The 18366-nt window shown below is 33.0% G+C and overlaps 2 protein-coding genes across 2 annotated transcripts; both read left to right on the top strand.

Moving 5' to 3' along the window:
* On the top strand, nucleotides 1-1788 carry LOC149963398 (uncharacterized). The gene is made up of 6 exons (XM_090166835.1): nucleotides 1-71; nucleotides 175-458; nucleotides 523-834; nucleotides 908-1135; nucleotides 1294-1504; nucleotides 1766-1788. Exons 3-6 carry the CDS (start codon nucleotides 676-678, stop codon nucleotides 1786-1788), a joined length of 621 nt encoding a protein of 206 aa, XP_090022961.1. The 5' UTR covers nucleotides 1-71; nucleotides 175-458; nucleotides 523-675.
* On the top strand, nucleotides 1619-16379 carry LOC149963397 (uncharacterized). The gene is made up of 5 exons (XM_090166827.1): nucleotides 1619-1966; nucleotides 2035-2122; nucleotides 2167-2391; nucleotides 2451-2597; nucleotides 16312-16379. Exons 2-5 carry the CDS (start codon nucleotides 2041-2043, stop codon nucleotides 16377-16379), a joined length of 522 nt encoding a protein of 173 aa, XP_090022953.1. The 5' UTR covers nucleotides 1619-1966; nucleotides 2035-2040.
* The last annotated feature ends 1987 nt before the right edge of the window (nucleotides 16380-18366 follow it).

Below are 18366 nucleotides of genomic sequence, written 5' to 3'. Positions count from 1 at the left end.
TTGTAATCCACTTTTTCTTCCCTCGGACGTCATTTAAATGAATCCAGTTCGTTCTACAACTTCAATATCAAGTAATTACTGAAATATCTTAAAATTTTCAAGTTGATTTTTTATTTCAATTCTTTGTTTACATCATCATGTTTTATCGGTGATTTTCTTATCTTATTTATTTAGAATATGTCGAATAAACCTTCACCGAGTACGAACTGCTCAACCTCGTCTGTTGGGGAGTTACAAGACTGTTCCCAGACTACTCGCACGCAACCTATTCTTATTGACGATGATTTCAAAGCCATTTTTTATTCTGGAAATTTTGGAAATAAGAACGTACAAGACCACTGCGTGTATATTGGAAACTGCCAATCGACAAAATTTCCGACGAGTAGGACTGCAACTATTGCGACAAGGAAATTAAGACGCCCATCAACAACGCGTTTAATTGGGAACGCTACGTTACGGTACGTTATTTATAAAAATAAGATAACTTATAGAAATGTTTGTTATATTTAATGACATTAAAAGGATGTACATAAAGTCGTTTTGAGACTAAGAAACGAAAAACGTCAAGTGGCCAAAATCGTTTTTTTCCCGGAAGCTCCTCGTAGAAAAAAGGCCAAACAAGATCAAAGCGTGGAAAAAGCCAAAAATGAAAAATTTATTCAGTTTATAATCAACATGGTTGCTATGGACGGCCTTCCTTTCTCTGTCGTCGAAGGGAAGGGCCTGAAAATGGCTTTTGAGTACGCAAATCCCGACTTAAAAGTTCCGTCGCGTCGGACATTGGTCCGGCACATTGAAAAAACCGTTAATAACGATCTTCTACCAAAAATGAAGGTCTGTCTGGGCTTAAAAAAAATATAATATCAAGTGCATAGTTAATTTATGGTTAACGAAAATGGGTTTTTAGATTTTGCTGGTCAACTTGAAGGCAAAGGAGGTCCATCTGACGCTCGATCTGTGGAGCAGTCGCCAGCAACAATCGGTGATGCGAGTGAGGATTCAATTCATCAACCAATCGTGGACATTTAGGAACCTCCTCTTGTCGTTTATTCATTTTCCCGGTAGCTATACTGCGGAAAATATCGCTAATAAAATAAAGGAAATTTTGGAGTCTTTCGGATTTGCTCCATCAATGGTGATAATTTCTTGATTTTTATTTGATTCATAACTATTCTTCATAACTATTCTTCACTTGCATAATTTAACAACAATACATTCATATGAAAACATTTTATAGGCTAATGGTTGCAGTAAAGTTAAATACCGATAACATTTGTTAACATTATGTTTTAGATAAATAGCGTGTGTGCGGACAACGCGCAAAATATTTCGAAGGCTATCAATATGATGGATGTCATTGATGAAAAATGGACAGTAATCGTCCTTACCGGATGCAAAAAGCCATCTTTGGACATTGAGCCAATAATCGAGAACATCGAATCCAGCGACGAGGATGATTGGCCAGGAGAGGAAGACCCCAAATACGGCAACATTTTAGATGATGGTATAGCTTTTCCTAATTATTCTACTTACTTTTTGTTTCGGTTTTATAATTTAAAAAATCGTTTATGTATATAGGTTGGAATTCGTTTAATCAAATTTTCCACCCGGTAACTTTCTTATTCCACCAAACGACTCCGAACCCGAGATGACGCCAGAAGACATTTATGAGGATTTGCTCACGACACCGGAAGAAGTCATCGACTGGATTTTGGATGACTACCCATTATGGGCAAGGAAGCGGTGTATTGCGCATTCACTGCAGGTAGTGGTGAATCAGTCCATTAAGAGCAGTGATGTAGTGAAAGGAATAGTGTAGCGTGTAAGCGCTTGGATCGCTTTCCTACATCGCTCTCCTAAATGGACTGAAGCGTTCAAAAACCGTTCTCCTTCTCATTTGGATGTCCGAAGTATTGGCGGTGTCAGATGGAACGCCGTGTATTTGGCCCTGGATCGTTTGGCCAAGGTAAAATGCTTATTAAACATTGAATTATTAACGTTTAAAGCATTTTAATCGCGTTGCATTATTTGTAGGAAGGCATGTTGAAAGCGCTTCGTGACACCATTTTAGACGCGAGAGAGGCGAAGCAATGCCCCAAAGATTTGGAAATACCTTGCGTTGGTGATAATAAAATGATATTCTGTCATTATTGAAACCAATTAAAGTGTCCACAGAAGCGTTTCAAATAAGCGGACCAACATCTCATCTTGTCAATGGCCAGTTAATGACCATTTTTACCCAAATTAAAGGCATTGAATTACCGTCTTTAAGAGATTTTCAATCTACTCTCCTTTCCAATATGTCCTCCCGATTTCGAGAAGAAATTAGAGATCCAGAGTATATTGCCGCCACCGTACTGGATCCTTGGCAAAAGTCAACTTTGTTTCAAGGTACGTTGGCTTTTGGCCTTAAATGACAAACACGGAATTAATGTTGTTTTCCTATATAGACATCTACAGCGACCCTTCTATTAATTTCCAACCTATAGACCTACCAAATCTGGATAGTCAAATCGTGAATTTGACCACTCCACTTGGACTTTTTAAAAAGACTCAATCACGCCACAGGAAAAAACGAACAGAAAACCGAAAACGCTGTAAAACCTTCCGTCCGTTTCCCCCACTGGCGCCCGCAAATCCGGTTAAGTCTTTTTCATATGAAACAGAACTTAAAGCATACCTAGAGGAAAAAATTTGCGAGCAAGAAGACGTTAGTCTTTTAGACTACTGCCGAATTAATGAAAGACGCTTCCCCACCCTAGCTAAGTTGTTCAGACGCGTCATTTCGGTACCGGCATGCTCCACCGATGTCGAAAGGATTTTTTCCATTGCTGGAGCCATAATGAGATATCGGCGGGGTAACATCTCATTGGAGCACGTAGCTCAACTGCTCACTTACCGGGAATACCGATTTCTTGAGCGCACCTACGTAAGTTGATAAATGAAAATTTAAAAGACTCTATAAATTAATTAATTTGGTTACTTTATATTTTATATATGCTTAAATAAGAAAAAAAGGTCTTTTAATGGCAATTACCAATAAATTATACATAAGATTTGTGAATATATATATTAAAATAATTCAAACGTGAGGTAATTAAACTTATTATTGATTTTGTATGTTAATAAAAAGCATGAAAAGCCAATGGTTCTGTTTCAATTTGACAAATGACATACAAGTATCTGTAAAAACCAATTAACCCCACAAAATTAAATTTGGCGTTTCTATAGCGCAAAAATTAGTTGATCATTATTGTAGCGTTTGGTTTGAAATCCCGCATATCAAAAGAACACTTAAGTGGACACTGCCTACACGTAGCTTTACATAGAGATCATAAAGTACCTTCGTAAGGTTTTATATCCCCTTTTTCCCAAGAAAAAGAGTGTTTGTACTCGCACTAGCCAACTGGTGGTCGACCGCCACATCCTCAGCTCGACGGTTACTGTTAACGCCATTTTCATTTGGCTATTTCTTAGGGTCTACTCTCCATACAGGGTGTCCATTAAAAAACGATCCAGGGCGAATATCTCAGAAACCGTTTTCTCTAGGAATAAACTTTTTTATGTTACGTAGCACGTGCAGGGGGCCAAAGAAGAATGCTGACCTTGAACCATGTCTTCAAGGTTAACCAAAAACTATCGTGTTTGAAAGTTGGGTCCCATAAGAAAGGTGTTCCCCGTCACGTTTTATGTCTACTTAGCATAAACATGATCGGATTCGACCAAGAGTAAGTCGAGAAAAAGATTAACAAAATCACAAAGGTCGTAAAAGGGAAAATTGCAAGACAGCTCTAATAACTCCAAAACAAGTCGTGCCACATTATCGAAATTCAAATTTTTGTTCTAAACCTAGTGGTTCTAGAGATAATTTTAGTATGACCTTGAAGACATGGTTAAAGGTCATAGAATTTTTCGAATATTAAAATTTCCTACCATTATGCGATTGTCTAGCAAATTTCGATAATGTAGCACTTAATTACTATTGGTCGAATACGATAATGTTTACGCTAAGTAGACATAAAACGTGACGGGGAACACCTTTCTAATTGGACCCAACTTTCTAACACTTACGGTTCTCGAGATGGTTCAAGGTCATCGAGGTTCTTCATTCTTCTTTGGCCCCCTGCACGAGCTACGTAACATAAAAATTTTACATACCCAAAGAAAACGGTTTCTGAGATAATCGCCCTGGGTCGTTTTTTAGTGGACACCCTGTATAGGCTAAAATAAGGAACGCTGAAACCAGACATTACATCTTTGTGAGCAACTTGCTAGAGTAAACATATTAATTGGAAAAACATATTGAAACTTAATAAAGAAAACAGTTTTGAAAAGGTCTCGTGGTTAAAAAACTTTTTATTAAAATCAAATATTGAAACTTCTGAAATTTTTAGGCGCCTTAAAATACGTTATTATATTATAGTCATTATTCGTCCGTTAGGGGGACGGTGATTAGTTCCGTAGACAGTAGAACCCTATTCTAATGAAAATTTGGTTTCTTAAAGGGTCATGTGACATATCAGGTGGAATGATTTGAAAGTAAAATATTCCTCAATACAGCCCCTTTTTCAAGTATAAAACGATAGTAAAATGTAAGCAGCCACCGAGCTCCCCAGATTTCGATGATCGTGTTACCTACAGCTGTAACAATCAATCTGAAAGGGGTTTCGTCGTTCATTATCTCGACGGAAGATACATTTTCAATATAAACTAGTACAATATAGATATTAAGGTCTAATTATATAGGTCCTATCCCCGGTTTGTTGTTCATTTTTACCTCTCCGATGGTACTTTGTACCCTGGAGGGGTATTACAATCACCGTGTCTGTCAGTGGGTCTGTCTGTCTGTGGGTCTGTCCAGGCTGCGAACGCGTTCGCATTTTCCGTGCAAAGGTTAATCATTGCGTACGCAGTTTCTTGAAGGGTTGGCAAAACCACCGTGTGACGGTGAGCGTTAACGGATATATTTGCGGTTTGGTTTGGTTTGGTTTGGTTTGGATGGTGTTTTTTCGTTAACGCTCACCGTCGTGACGGTTTTGTGTATTACGTTTTTGTAATGTTTATGCGTAGGTTGTGAATGTTGAGTTCGTGTTATAACGGTTGTGGGTGTAGAGTTTGTGGTGTTTGTGTTATGATGGTTGTGGATGTTGAGTCTGTAGTGTTTGTACGGGCGTTTTCTACTTAATGACTTCGGGACGGACCGAGTGCTGAGTGTTACGCAACCTCTCAACGTCCAATGGCAGGGTTTCCACCAATTGTACACGGTATTCGTCTTAGTATCATTTTGCGATTTCTTGGCGCCGGCCGGGAATCGAACCCGGGTCTGCCTCGTGCAAGAGATTTACTCTAACTACTCAGCCACCAACGCTAGCTACGTTGCGGTGTTTTTCTAAAAAACAGCTTTGGCGAAAGTGTTTTAAGCAGTTTTAAAGTTATTAACGTCAATTTTCCCTGTGCCATTTTATTTTTTTGATATGTTTAAAATTTTCAATTGTGGAAATTGATCAATTTGTGGTTTAATACGATCGACGTCAGAACTCGAACCCGGGGGACATTCTTAGAACGCGGACGTTTTACCGATGAGCCATTGACGTTTACATCTCTAAAGTTTAAATACTAGTAAAACCGGGATAAAAATAAACGTAATATTTGTTTGGGTGGGAAGATTATAAACACCTTACGTAGATGTTTATTTTGTTTTTAAAGTCTAAATTTTTTACGTATGAAAATTTAAAGGTCAAATCTTGTTTTAGCGCAGTCAGTAGATAAGATAAAGGGTAGAACCCGTTAGTTTTTTTTATTTATTTAGTTTTTTCAGTCGTATATTCTTATCTATTGTGTTTAGCGTATTTGTTTTCTAGCCTAATAGTTCATTTATGAAGAAAATATCGAGTTGCTCTGGGTTTCAACTCGGTCGTCATTACTTCTTAATTTATTTTAAACGTTTTCTCGACTGATTAAGATGTTTAATGCAGTTCATCAATTGGGTTCGTTTGTGTTTATTTATAAAGAACCCTAACTATTCCGTCTTCGGTCATTTATTAATATACGTTTAGTCAAGTGGCTTTCTGTGCTTTGTGAATGGTAAGTTTTTCGCTTCTTGTTAATACATTTTTTGTTGGTGAGAATATTTGGATATCTACGATTCCTAATGCAGTCATTGATTTCCTTGGTGTGCGAGTCATTATATGATATTGGAAATTGGACGGTATTGATCGTTTTCATGCGGTATGTGTCAGAACGTCAACAGGACGTCTACGAGTCGTCCACTACCAGATATCAATATTCTACGGTATCTTCATCAAGGGCGAACGTTGAAATAAAATGAGCGTTAACGATGCGGCAAATATTTCGTAATCTAATTAAATATTTATAGATTATATAAATCTTATATTTAATTAAATATTTATAGATTATATAAATCTTATATTTAATTAAATATTTATAGATTATATAAATCTTATATTTAATTAAATATTTATAGATTATATAAATCTTATATTTAATTAAATATTTATAGATTATATTAATCTTATATTTAATTAAATATTTATAGATTATATTAATCTTATATTTAATTAAATATTTATAGATTATATTAATCTTATATTTAATTAAATATTTATAGATTATATTAATCTTATATTTAATTAAATATTTATAGATTATATTAATCTTATATTTAATTAAATATTTATAGATTATATTAATCTTATATTTAATTAAATATTTATAGATTATATTAATCTTATATTTAATTAAATATTTATAGATTATATTAATCTTATATTTAATTAAATATTTATAGATTATATTAATCTTATATTTAATTAAATATTTATAGATTATATTAATCTTATATTTAATTAAATATTTATAGATTATATTAATCTTATATTTAATTAAATATTTATAGATTATATTAATCTTATATTTAATTAAATATTTATAGATTATATTAATCTTATATTTAATTAAATATTTAAAGATTATATTAATCTTATATTTAATTAAATATTTAAAGATTATATTAATCTTATATTTAATTAAATATTTAAAGATTATATTAATCTTATATTTAATTAAATATTTAAAGATTATATTAATCTTATATTTAATTAAATATTTAAAGATTATATTAATCTTATATTTAATTAAATATTTAAAGATTATATTAATCTTATATTTAATTAAATATTTAAAGATTATATTAATCTTATATTTAATTAAATATTTAAAGATTATATTAATCTTATATTTAATTAAATATTTAAAGATTATATTAATCTTATATTTAATTAAATATTTAAAGATTATATTAATCTTATATTTAATTAAATATTTAAAGATTATATTAATCTTATATTTAATTAAATATTTAAAGATTATATTAATCTTATATTTAATTAAATATTTAAAGATTATATTAATCTTATATTTAATTAAATATTTATAGATTATATTAATCTTATATTTAATTAAATATTTATAGATTATATTAATCTTATATTTAATTAAATATTTAAAGATTATATTAATCTTATATTTAATTAAATATTTAAAGATTATATTAATCTTATATTTAATTAAATATTTATAGATTATATTAATCTTATATTTAATTAAATATTTAAAGATTATATTAATCTTATATTTAATTAAATATTTAAAGATTATATTAATCTTATATTTAATTAAATATTTATAGATTATATTAATCTTATATTTAATTAAATATTTATAGATTATATTAATCTTATATTTAATTAAATATTTATAGATTATATTAATCTTATATTTAATTAAATATTTTAGTACTTTAATGTAAAATTTGATCGTGATCAGGAATTGAACTAGAGTCGCATTTTAACAATGCGGATAGTCACCGCCGAACCATTGACTTCCTTAGGGAAAATATTAAAGTAAAGGAACAATTATGATAAGGCGGGTTTTTTTTACTAAACGGATTAATACAATATCTGTATATATTGTTTATTGAACTTTGTTTGTTTTTTCTTTGGTACGGTTTTTTGTTTGGTTTTAAATTTTTGTTAAATTCGAACAAAATTTCGTTAAAACACAAAAAGTAGTTCATTGTTACCTTTAAATATCACTTAGAAAAAGGATAATTATTCAAAACTCCCGCGGAAACTATATCAAAGTAATAATATAGCGCCACCGTGTGGAGAACTATCAATCAAACCGGGTAAAAAATATAACCTCTTCAAATTTTCGAACTTTAGTCAAATCTCGACGGTTAAAAAAAAACACAATATAAAGGTATATAAGCCCGTTGCCGTAAATATAGAAGATTTAGTCTTTCTTAGTTCTTGGCTGTCAGACGAACTACTACAGGACCGGGTCCTGGTGTTGGTCAAAAGTTATGAGGTCACTTTGCGGTTTTAATTAGTATGTTTGGTCTTCGGTCAAGAAAAGAGATAAATTGTGTTTCGCGTTTGGAACGTGAGTGTATGAACAGTGCGTGTTTAAGACTGAAAGTGTTAAAGTAATTGTGAACTAACTCAAGTCAGCTGTAAGATAAAATTGATTGTTATTATTTTTTTAATTGGAATAACCTAATTATACCCTTGTAATTATCAACTTAACCTGTGCGGGTTATTAAGTAGTTTGGAAGTAATTAGTACCGAACAGCTCTCGGCTGTTTATTAAGACAGAGTTTATAGTTAGGTAGTTTGAATTTAGTTAAAATTACTCAGTATAATTTATTATATTTACTTAAGTGTAATCGTGTTTTGGTTTATTTTTCAATCACGATGAACTAAGACAAATCTAGTCTTAGACACTTGAGTACCAGTTCTGTACAATTACGTAGAAGGGATATATATTGTTGGGTTATTGATGAAAGTTAAATCTAGAACGTTCCATAGACTGTTCTGAATAAAAATAAACATTTATAATTTTGCATAATTCTGGTTGCCATTTTTTTTCTAATCACTTACCCACAAATTACAGTTCTGGCAATCAAGAATCAAATAAATTCTCGATATAACGGCGACGGGAAATTATTCTCGTAAATTTATCGCGCGGCCTTAGGGAATATTCTTTTAACAAAATTTCTATAAACTATCATTTAATTAAAATCGGCCCGATTCCGTTAAAATTATAAACCAAAATCGAACTATCGTTATAATACCCTGTGTAGATATTTCTTTCATTAAAATTTGCTTCGTATTATATTCAACTGGTAAACTTGTACTGTAAAAGGGTTTAATTCAATTGTGCATTGTTATAGTACGTCTAACTCACTGTTGTAACTACTTAACTTATGATATTCGGAATAAATTAAAATTGGTCGTTTCGTCTCAATTAGTTTAATTATAATTAAAATTTTATACCGGGCTGGATAGAACTGGGATAACATTTTTAACAAATAACTCTAAATTGCGGAGATATCTTTAAGGGTCATCTCGAGCAATTAATACCACTAGGGACAATTCTTCCGAGGAGAGGTATATTTTGGCTTGCCAACTTGTATTCAATTGTTTTTCTTATTTTTTTATATTACTCTAAATAATTATGAATTTTAGCAGTTAGCATTGTTTACATTTTCGTATATACCCTCTGTTCCGCGTTTGATTTAATTTTTAGAACACAGAAATCGATGAGAAATTAAAGAAAATATTAATTTCGTCACTGATTTAAACTACTAAAAAATAAGTTATGATGATAAATTTTTTTTTTTAAAATGTAGGCTCCTCGCCGAGTGAGCGGTTGTGGTCGAACAAACCATCCGGTCGCTCACCGTGATTGAGATCTGTCAGCTTTAAAAAATGAATTCAATCGCTCGGGTAGATCTCTCTCGACTTTACGGGCTATTGGCCGCTAGACGACGTGGCGCTCAGAAGTGAGCATGCTAGCGCGTCGATCGGCTGATCTCGCTCAACATGGCGTGAACGATCGGTGACTGAAATAATTTCTCGGCGCTCGGCCTGAGCTGGCTCAGTTGAATAGAGATAAAATAGCGTCTTCTGCATTGAGGACTCGCTTACTTGATAACTCAAATTAAAAACGTCTGAGCGTTCATTTCGGAATTCGCTCACAAATTTTGCCCACCTCTGGTAATTTCCTGGCTTCAAAAACTTATATTTTCTCGGCGTTATTGATTAAATTATAAATCGTGAAAAGACGGGCCTATGATGTGAAACACGCTGATTTTAAATCCGTTTACAGAATTAAAATACGACAAGTGGTTGAGGTTAGAGCGCGACCCAAAAAAGGCCTAAAAGTCTCTCGAGCTGAGTTGACGTGTTCCACGACCAAACCGGTAAATTGCCAATATACGCGAAGCAGATTTGGAAATGGGGGGAAAAGATGAACTATTAATATACCCCGCGGCCGCAGAGTATAATAAAAAGCTGTTGGTTGGGTGGTAGGTTAGTCAACCGTCAACCGATTTTGGTTTAAAATGTATTATTATTATTATTATGTATTATTTAATTATTACAATAATCTGCAACAAAAAATAAAATAATAATAATAATAAATTAGGTTTAAATTATTCTATAACCCCAAAAAACTTTGATTTGGAAACTATCGTTTCCGAGGTGGAACCAATTTTGAACAATTTAGTCGAAGGTGAAATGTTACGTATGGACATATTAAAAATTGTAAAATCACTAGAGCCCTTAAAAAACAATCTAACCTATCGTGAACGTACTGCACTGAGAAACTTAAAAAATAAGAACATTATCATTAACCATTCGGACAAAGGCGGTGTCACTGTTATTTTAACCCCTGGACAATACAAAAATGGGGTAACTGAACTACTCAACGACGGAAGCTATGAACGTTTGAAATATGATCAAACGAACAAATGCATGGTAGAATTAAAAAAACTTTTGAAAATATTAATTTAATCAAACCAAACGAAAAAGATTTTTTGATTCCTAGCCACTACTATGCCACCAGATTCTATGCTCTTCTTAAAACTCAGAAAAAAGAATTTAAATTTCGACCAATTATATCAAAAATTAACAGCCCGACGTACAAAATTGAAAAATATTTAGCTGGAAAATTAAATATATTAAAAACTGAACATAATCATGTATGTAAAAGTAACACTGAATTTACTGAAAAACTAAAATCATTAAAAATCGATAAACAAAAATGATATCGTTTGACGTAGTATCACTATTTACAAAAGTGCCTGTAAACGAAACACTTAATATCCTAAAAGAAAGATTCGAACCTTTTTATCTAGCTGAAGAGTGTGACGACATTATAAATTTAACCAACTTTTGTGTAAATAATACTTATTTCACCTATGACAAAAAGTTCTACAAACAGTGTAACGGACTAAGTATGGGTAGTCCACTGTCCCCAATTTTATGCGATGTGTTCATGCATGACTTAGAAACAAGAGCTCTATCGACCTCATTTGTCACACCGAATCTATTTACCCGATATGTAGATGACACCTTCACGCTATTTCCAGAAGATAACAATAACGATGACATTTTTTTCAACCACCTCAACCAAATACATCCCGACATAAAATTTACAGTAGAAAAAGAAATAAACAATAAAATAAGTTTTTTAGATGTGTTAATAACTAAAATTCATAATTAAAACCGTTTCAAAACAAGTGTTTATAGAAAACCATTTAGTGTTAGTCCCTTTCCACATAATAAATCGTGTAACCCCTACTATAAAAAAATTGGCGTTTATAAGACTTTAATACATAGAGCTTTCAAAATTTGCAGTGACAATATTGATGTTATAAGTGAATTGAATTATTTAAAAAAAGTTGCTACTAATCACGGATTCAACCCCCAAACTGTTCAGAGTCTCTTTAACAAAATTAAACGGCAATATGAAAGACCTAAAACAAATTTAAAACCAGATAAAAATATAAATATTAGTAAACAATTCTCCTCGCTCACGTATTTCCCGAATGTATCACAAAAATAGCAAATTGTCTTGAAAAAAGTAATATAAAAATAGCATTTAAACCAATTAATCAAATAAAAAATAAATTAAATAATGGAAAAGATCACCTAGATATTAACAACAAACAAGGAATATATGAAATACCCTGTAAAAACTGTAATTCAACCTACATAGTGCAAACTAAACGTAATTTAAAAAAAGTATCTCTGAACATAAAGGGTATATTAATAGATCCGAATAGTATAAATCAGGAGTAGCACACCACTGTAAAGATAAAAAACATATAATTGATTTTGATAATTCTAAAATAAAAGCCGAACCGAATAAAACTAACCAAAGAAACTAACGTGAAAGCATAGAGATATCGAAACGTAATGATATAATGAATTTAGATGAAGGTCCCTACTTACACAATGTTTGGAAACAATTCTTTAAAAAATAATAATTGTAAAATACACAAAAAATAATAATTGTAAAACACACAAAAAATAAAACAACCCCGACTCTTTGTAAACCCCTACCCCCTCCCCCTTAGATAAAATTAATAAAAATGATGTAACGTGGCACATTTCGTTTGATCTTGACAATGGCATTAATACCGCCGAAACTAGTCGACCTCCATTAAATGTTTTTAAATATGTAATAAAGGAAAATATTTTAACTTACGCAATAATTCGTAAATGTTTTTATAACTCTTTTAACTATTAGCGTAAGGATATAACGAATCAATGTCAATTTTAATAATAATAATAAATTTTTAAATTTTAATGTTAAATGATTAGGGAAGAAAATAAATATAAATATGGATACCTTTGTGGGCAAAATTGGATCAAAGATTTTGTGTTGAAAATTGGAGGAGCAGTGGACTGTGATTTGAAAGGCGGAATGACGTCATTCTGTTGTTCACAGGAATATTTTTTAATACTTTAAATTAATTTGACATATTAATCAACAATAAAAATGATATATGTCCCTTTAAGGCTGCACATTTAACGAGCTCTAAACTGTTTTTTCAGTTCGAAGAACAGTTTTTGTTATAATATATGCCCATTTATGAGACGTGGTGCTTTACAAGAATTACTTTCCAATGTTATAATTTTTTTAAAAATTAGTGATTTATAAAATTAAAAATTAAATGTTTGTAGTGTCTCTTATAAAAGTGCCTAACTAAGGCCTGCATAGAAAAATAATTAAAAACTCAAAAAATATTGTTATATTAGTTCAACAACATAAAAATTATTACCTTTGCTGTGCAAATACTCAGACCGTCGTTTTGCCTTTTTCTTTTGTTCCTTTCACATTTCAAATTTTAAAGCTCGAAAATTATTAGTTGTCAAACTTAACAGCTGTCAAAAAATTAAACATTTATTGATTAAATTATAAATCGTGAAAAGACGGGCCTATGAAGTGAAACACGCTGATTTTAAATCCGTTTACAGAATTAAAATACGACAAGTGGTTGAGGTTAGAGCGCGACCCAAAAAAGGCCTAAAAGTCTCTCAAGCTGAGTTGACGTCTTCCACGACCAAACCGGTAAATGGCCAATATACGCGCAGAACATATGGAAATGGGGGGGAAAGATGAGCTCTTAATATACCCCACGGCCGCGGAGCATAATAAAAAGCTGTAGGTTGGGTGGTAGGTTCGTCAACCGTCAACCGATTTTGAAGATTTATTTCTCGGTTTTCCGACGCTTTTCGAGCGCGCGTTACGGGCGCGAGGGTCGCGGGGCATTGTTTTACGTACGCTGCCACTCGTGTTCTCGCATCGAGTCGGCTTTGATTTCCGATTTGGTTTTTAAATTCTTTATTAAAAATTTTCAAAAGTGACGCAAATGCCAGTTTCTAAACATCTGTCGCCCCTGAGAGTTGGGCCGTGTTTGTCCCAACACGCAATACACAAGAAAAGCGGAGAGGGGGTACCACGGTAATTATCACATGGGAAAAATGGGGAGGGGGTACCCCGGTAATTATCACATGGGAAAAAAGGGGAGGAAGGGCCTTATTGCGGTGGTTCGACTATGGGGTAAAGGGTGTTGAAAACTAAACCAAAACGCACTTGTTGGGAGAGCTTAAATTAACTGGCGATTAAAGCGGACTGAAACACTCCAATCGCTGACTTCATGACCTGACACGATGGGTTACGTAAGAATTAAAATAAATTTAAACCAAACTTCTTTAAAAACAAAACAACTACTTTATTTTAAACTGATTTTACTAACTCGTAAGTTCTTTAACTTCAATTACTAAATGCCCTAAAACAAGGGGCGCTTAACTTGGAGACGGCCGCAGTCGCTCCTTTCTGGACTGAAACTCTTCTGATTTCTAACGGTTTTCTTTCGAAAACCTTTTTCTTTTTAAAGACTGGCCCTAACGGCCAGTAATCTCTCTTTTTTTTTGGTTTTTCCAACCCGTGACCATCCCACGGATGGTCGACACTTTGTCCACATTCCCTTTCCTTTCTCAACATGAGGAAACAACTTCCTCGAGTTACTTGGGGAATTTCCACAGTACACTTTTTTCGCTTCCCTTCCTAGGGGGTCTACTAGCTATTTATTTGACAAAAGGTATTGGCCCAAATGGCGCCTACAAAATACGTGGGGAAATACCGATTCACAAAAACATACCTACAATACACAACGAAATTACAATTATAACAAAATTAAATTCAACATAACAATACACTTAATTTACCTATATACATTAAAATTATATACATTTAATTAATTAAATTTAAAAACCATTCTATACAATCGAGATTTAACAAAGGGTGCCACGGAAATTATCACATGGGAAAAAGGGGGAGGTGGGTACCACGGTAATTATCACATGGAAAAAAAGGGGAGGAACGGTAATTATCACATGGGAAAAATGGGGAGGGGGTACCGCGGTAATTATCACATGGGCAAAAGGGGGAGAAAGGGCCTTACTGCGGTGGTTCGACTATGGGGTAAAGGGTGCCACGGAAATTCTCGCATGGGTAAAAGGGGGAGGGTGCCTTACTGCAGTGGATCGACTATGGGGAAAAGGGTGCCACAGAAATTATCCCATGGGAAAAGGGGGTTGGGGGGGCGAACCGGAGTGGCGCGCCTGATTGAAAACTGGAAACATAAATTCTACAAGTAAGTATTTCAAACTCTATATTATATTTTAATAACTTGTCTTATATTAAATTTCATAATTTTACATATTGAATCTATTTTCTTGTAACAAATTTCACATTAAATATACCTTCACATCTTTTCAACTAACTGGTTTGTATTGTAGGTGTTTAACGTTCTAATTTTTTTTAGAAATATTGTGCATCAAATTGTCCAGTAGAGGACGAACTAAGCAATTCATAATGTTTTGTACCAATTTCTTAATGTGTTGTTGATTGTTATATCACAAATTAATACAGGACACTGTATTAGCTTAGGTATTGCAACCAATTCTGTGCTTGGATACTTTAGATTACCACAATCAGATCAGTAGTAGCTTAGTCTATGTACTGGCCCCATGAGGCCATAAAGGGGTCGCCGGAGCCAGGGAGTTGTAGGAGCCATTTTATAGCCTATCTATCCTAGGGTTGTAAATCGGAGAGCTTGCGCGGTTTTAAAATTTTCCGTTTGGTGTTTTCCAATGTTTGCTTTAGAAAAGTAACCGGTTATCATTTTACTCATGGTTGTGAAATCGCATGAAATTCAGATTTTATTAGTTAGTTTACTCATTTGCGGAATAGGAAGATCTACATGTAATATCAAATATGAGTCCTTATACAAATAATATGGTGTTGCAGTCTCACCAGTTTGTTTATCGTTTATTTATTGAAGTGATGACATATTCATCCTCACATAGTGCATCCTCACATAGTGCATCCTACAAATAATATGGTTTTGCAGTCTTATCAGTTTGTTTATCATTTATTTATTTAATTGATGACATTTCCATCCTCACATAGTGCATCCTACAAATAATATGGTTTTGCAGTCTTATCAGTTTGTTTATCGTTTATTTATTTAAGTGATGATATTTCGATCCTCACATAAAGCATCCTACGAATAAAATGGTTTTGCAGTCTTACCAGTTTGTTTATCGTTTATTTATTTAAGTGATGATATTTCCATCCTCACATAGTGCATCCTACAAATAATATTGTTTTGCAGTCTTATCAGTTTTTTTATCGTTTATTTATTTAAGTGATGACATTTCTATCCTCACATAGTGCATCCTACAACACAGTCGTAAACGATTAAACGTGTCCGTGACTGGTAAATTTAAGCCTTTGCTTTATCAAATAGTCATTTACCAATGCTTTGTAATATAGTTAAGCGAATTAATCATAATTATTCAGGTGTGTACTCAGATTTCTTACATTTATCTACCAAATATTGATTCAAATATTTTTAAGTAATATTTTTAGCTGGATATAGTCCAGCTGATGATGTTAGTAATAAGCTAAAGCCTAAGGAGCCGGCGAAAGACAGTTAACGTGTAATCGTTATAAGATGGTGTCTCGACTGAAAGTTTCAATTTTATTTTAAAAGTGGGTGATCTGTCCTGTAATATCCAAATATTATTATTCTTAAGCATTTTTAATTTATTTACGGTTTTCTTTAATTGATTTGAATGTTTTTGACGAAATTGTTAAAAAAGGTTTGTATTAATTTTTCTGTATATTCCTTATTTTTGAAAGTTTTTAAGACATATGCTACCATTTATTTATACACAGGTAACGATTTAGCTTCTAGAAATAACCAACTGGAAGTCTCTTAAATTTTTGATTATTTTTGTTATATTGTGAATTGTACAATCTATTAACTTAAACTTATACCTTTGCATCTAAACCAAACTTTCATTAAATTAAAATTGTTTGCAGTTTCTTAGGGGAGATAATTTGCCAACCTTTTCTTGGATAGAACATCCCGACAATGTTGGGTGGTATCCATCATACTGAAGGCTCGGCAATAAAATGACCTATCAGATAATACTGTAGGCCAATATCGAATTCTTAGGTGGGAAAACAAACATTTAGATGTCGGCCAACTAAAGATCTACTGGCGGTTAATTTTTATATTTAGAAAAGGCCAAAAATATCGCCGACTAAAAAACTACCAGCTGAGCTACCCACAAATGATAAGTCGGAAAAGAGGTCAATATGCTGTCGGCCAGTTTGTGTTACTTTTATTAGTCGGGCCAACAATGGCGCGGGTAGGACATCCCGACTAATCGCCTAGTAGTTTATAGACACCACCACGAACTAAGTCCCGACTAGTCGTCCCTACCAAAATCGTAGCGTTCGGGCCGACTAAAAAACTACCAGCTGAGCTACCCACAAATAATAAGTCGGAAAAGAGGTCAATATGCTGTCGGCCAGTTTGTGTTACTTTTATTAGTCGGGCCAACCATGGCGCGGGTAGGACATCCCGACTAATCGCCTAGTAGTTTATAGACACCACCCCCGACTTAGTCCCGACTAGTCGTCCCTACCAAAATCGTAGCGTTCGGGCCGACTAAAAAACTACCAGCTGAGCTACCCACAACTAATAAGTCGGAAAAGAGGTCAATATGCTGTCGGCCAGTTTGTGTTACTTTTATTAGTCGGGCCAACCATGGCGCGGGTAGGACATCCCGACTAATCGCCTAGTAGTGTATAGACACCACCCCCGACTTAGTCCCGACTAGTCGTCCCTAGTAGCCTTCGGGCCGACTGCTTTGTGCTACATGGGAAGGTGGCATTTTTGAAAACATTTTGTAGAAGTCATTAAAAAACATTTGTCACTTGGGCTAATTATTATTTGTTTATTTTTCGAAATCTTATAACTGAAATGCATGTTACGTCTACAATTCGTTAAAGGCTATTGCCTGCTAGTACAACTTGTTTTTTCCCCCGACCTCCAAACTCAGTGAAAAATAGGTCTTTTTCAACCGAACCAAAATTATTTTTACACTTTCGATTTTTCTGAAATTTAGTAACCAAAGACTTCCATGCCTAACAAATAAACCCTGAAAATACCCTAGCATAAATACATTTTGAGAAAAATGGCCTGATCGAGCAAATTGAGACACCCTGTATAAAGACGCACTTCATTGTAATGTTACGTGACATTTTAACCATTTAAATATAACTTTAAGGTCCTATCAACTACTTTTACAATTTTGTTATAAAATAAATAAATATTTTTAATAGTTAGCATTTTTGAATTCTTTTATAATTTTTTATTACAATTTAATAAAAATAATATTTATATATAAAGGGAATTTTATCAATATCTGCAAATTAAACAGCGTTTCCCGTCTACTCAGTTATAGATAGAATATAAGATTTAGATTATATAATATATTTATTTAACCATTTAATTTAATAGTTATTAAAGTTATTTAATACACCTTATGACTTTATTCAAATTGTGTCTCATCGCCGCTGTAATGTCATTAGAAACACTTTTTCCAAAGTAAATAGTGCACATTCGTTTTT

This window comes from Leiobunum rupestre, chromosome 1 (assembly GCF_980474605.1).
Source record: "Leiobunum rupestre chromosome 1, qqLeiRupe1.1.hap1, whole genome shotgun sequence".
Classification (NCBI taxonomy): Eukaryota; Metazoa; Arthropoda; class Arachnida; order Opiliones; family Sclerosomatidae; genus Leiobunum; species Leiobunum rupestre.
This window is presented reverse-complemented; position numbering and strand designations above follow the sequence as displayed.

What these genes read in the sequence shown, in the direction of transcription:
- LOC149963397 (XM_090166827.1), top strand. Translation starts at nt 2,041, where the DNA reads ATGTTGAAAGCGCTTCGTGACACCATTTTAGACGCGAGAGAGGCGAAG. An exon ending in AAAGTCAACTTTGTTTCAAG is followed by an intron (nt 2,392 to 2,450) that starts GTACGTTGGCTT and finishes TTTCCTATATAG; the next exon opens with ACATCTACAGCGACCCTTCT. An exon ending in AACAGAAAACCGAAAACGCT is followed by an intron (nt 2,598 to 16,311) that starts GTAAAACCTTCC and finishes TAATATTTTTAG; the next exon opens with CTGGATATAGTCCAGCTGAT.
- LOC149963398 (XM_090166835.1), top strand. Translation starts at nt 676, where the DNA reads ATGGTTGCTATGGACGGCCTTCCTTTCTCTGTCGTCGAAGGGAAGGGC. An exon ending in ATCTTCTACCAAAAATGAAG is followed by an intron (nt 835 to 907) that starts GTCTGTCTGGGC and finishes ATGGGTTTTTAG; the next exon opens with ATTTTGCTGGTCAACTTGAA. An exon ending in TCGGATTTGCTCCATCAATG is followed by an intron (nt 1,136 to 1,293) that starts GTGATAATTTCT and finishes ATTATGTTTTAG; the next exon opens with ATAAATAGCGTGTGTGCGGA.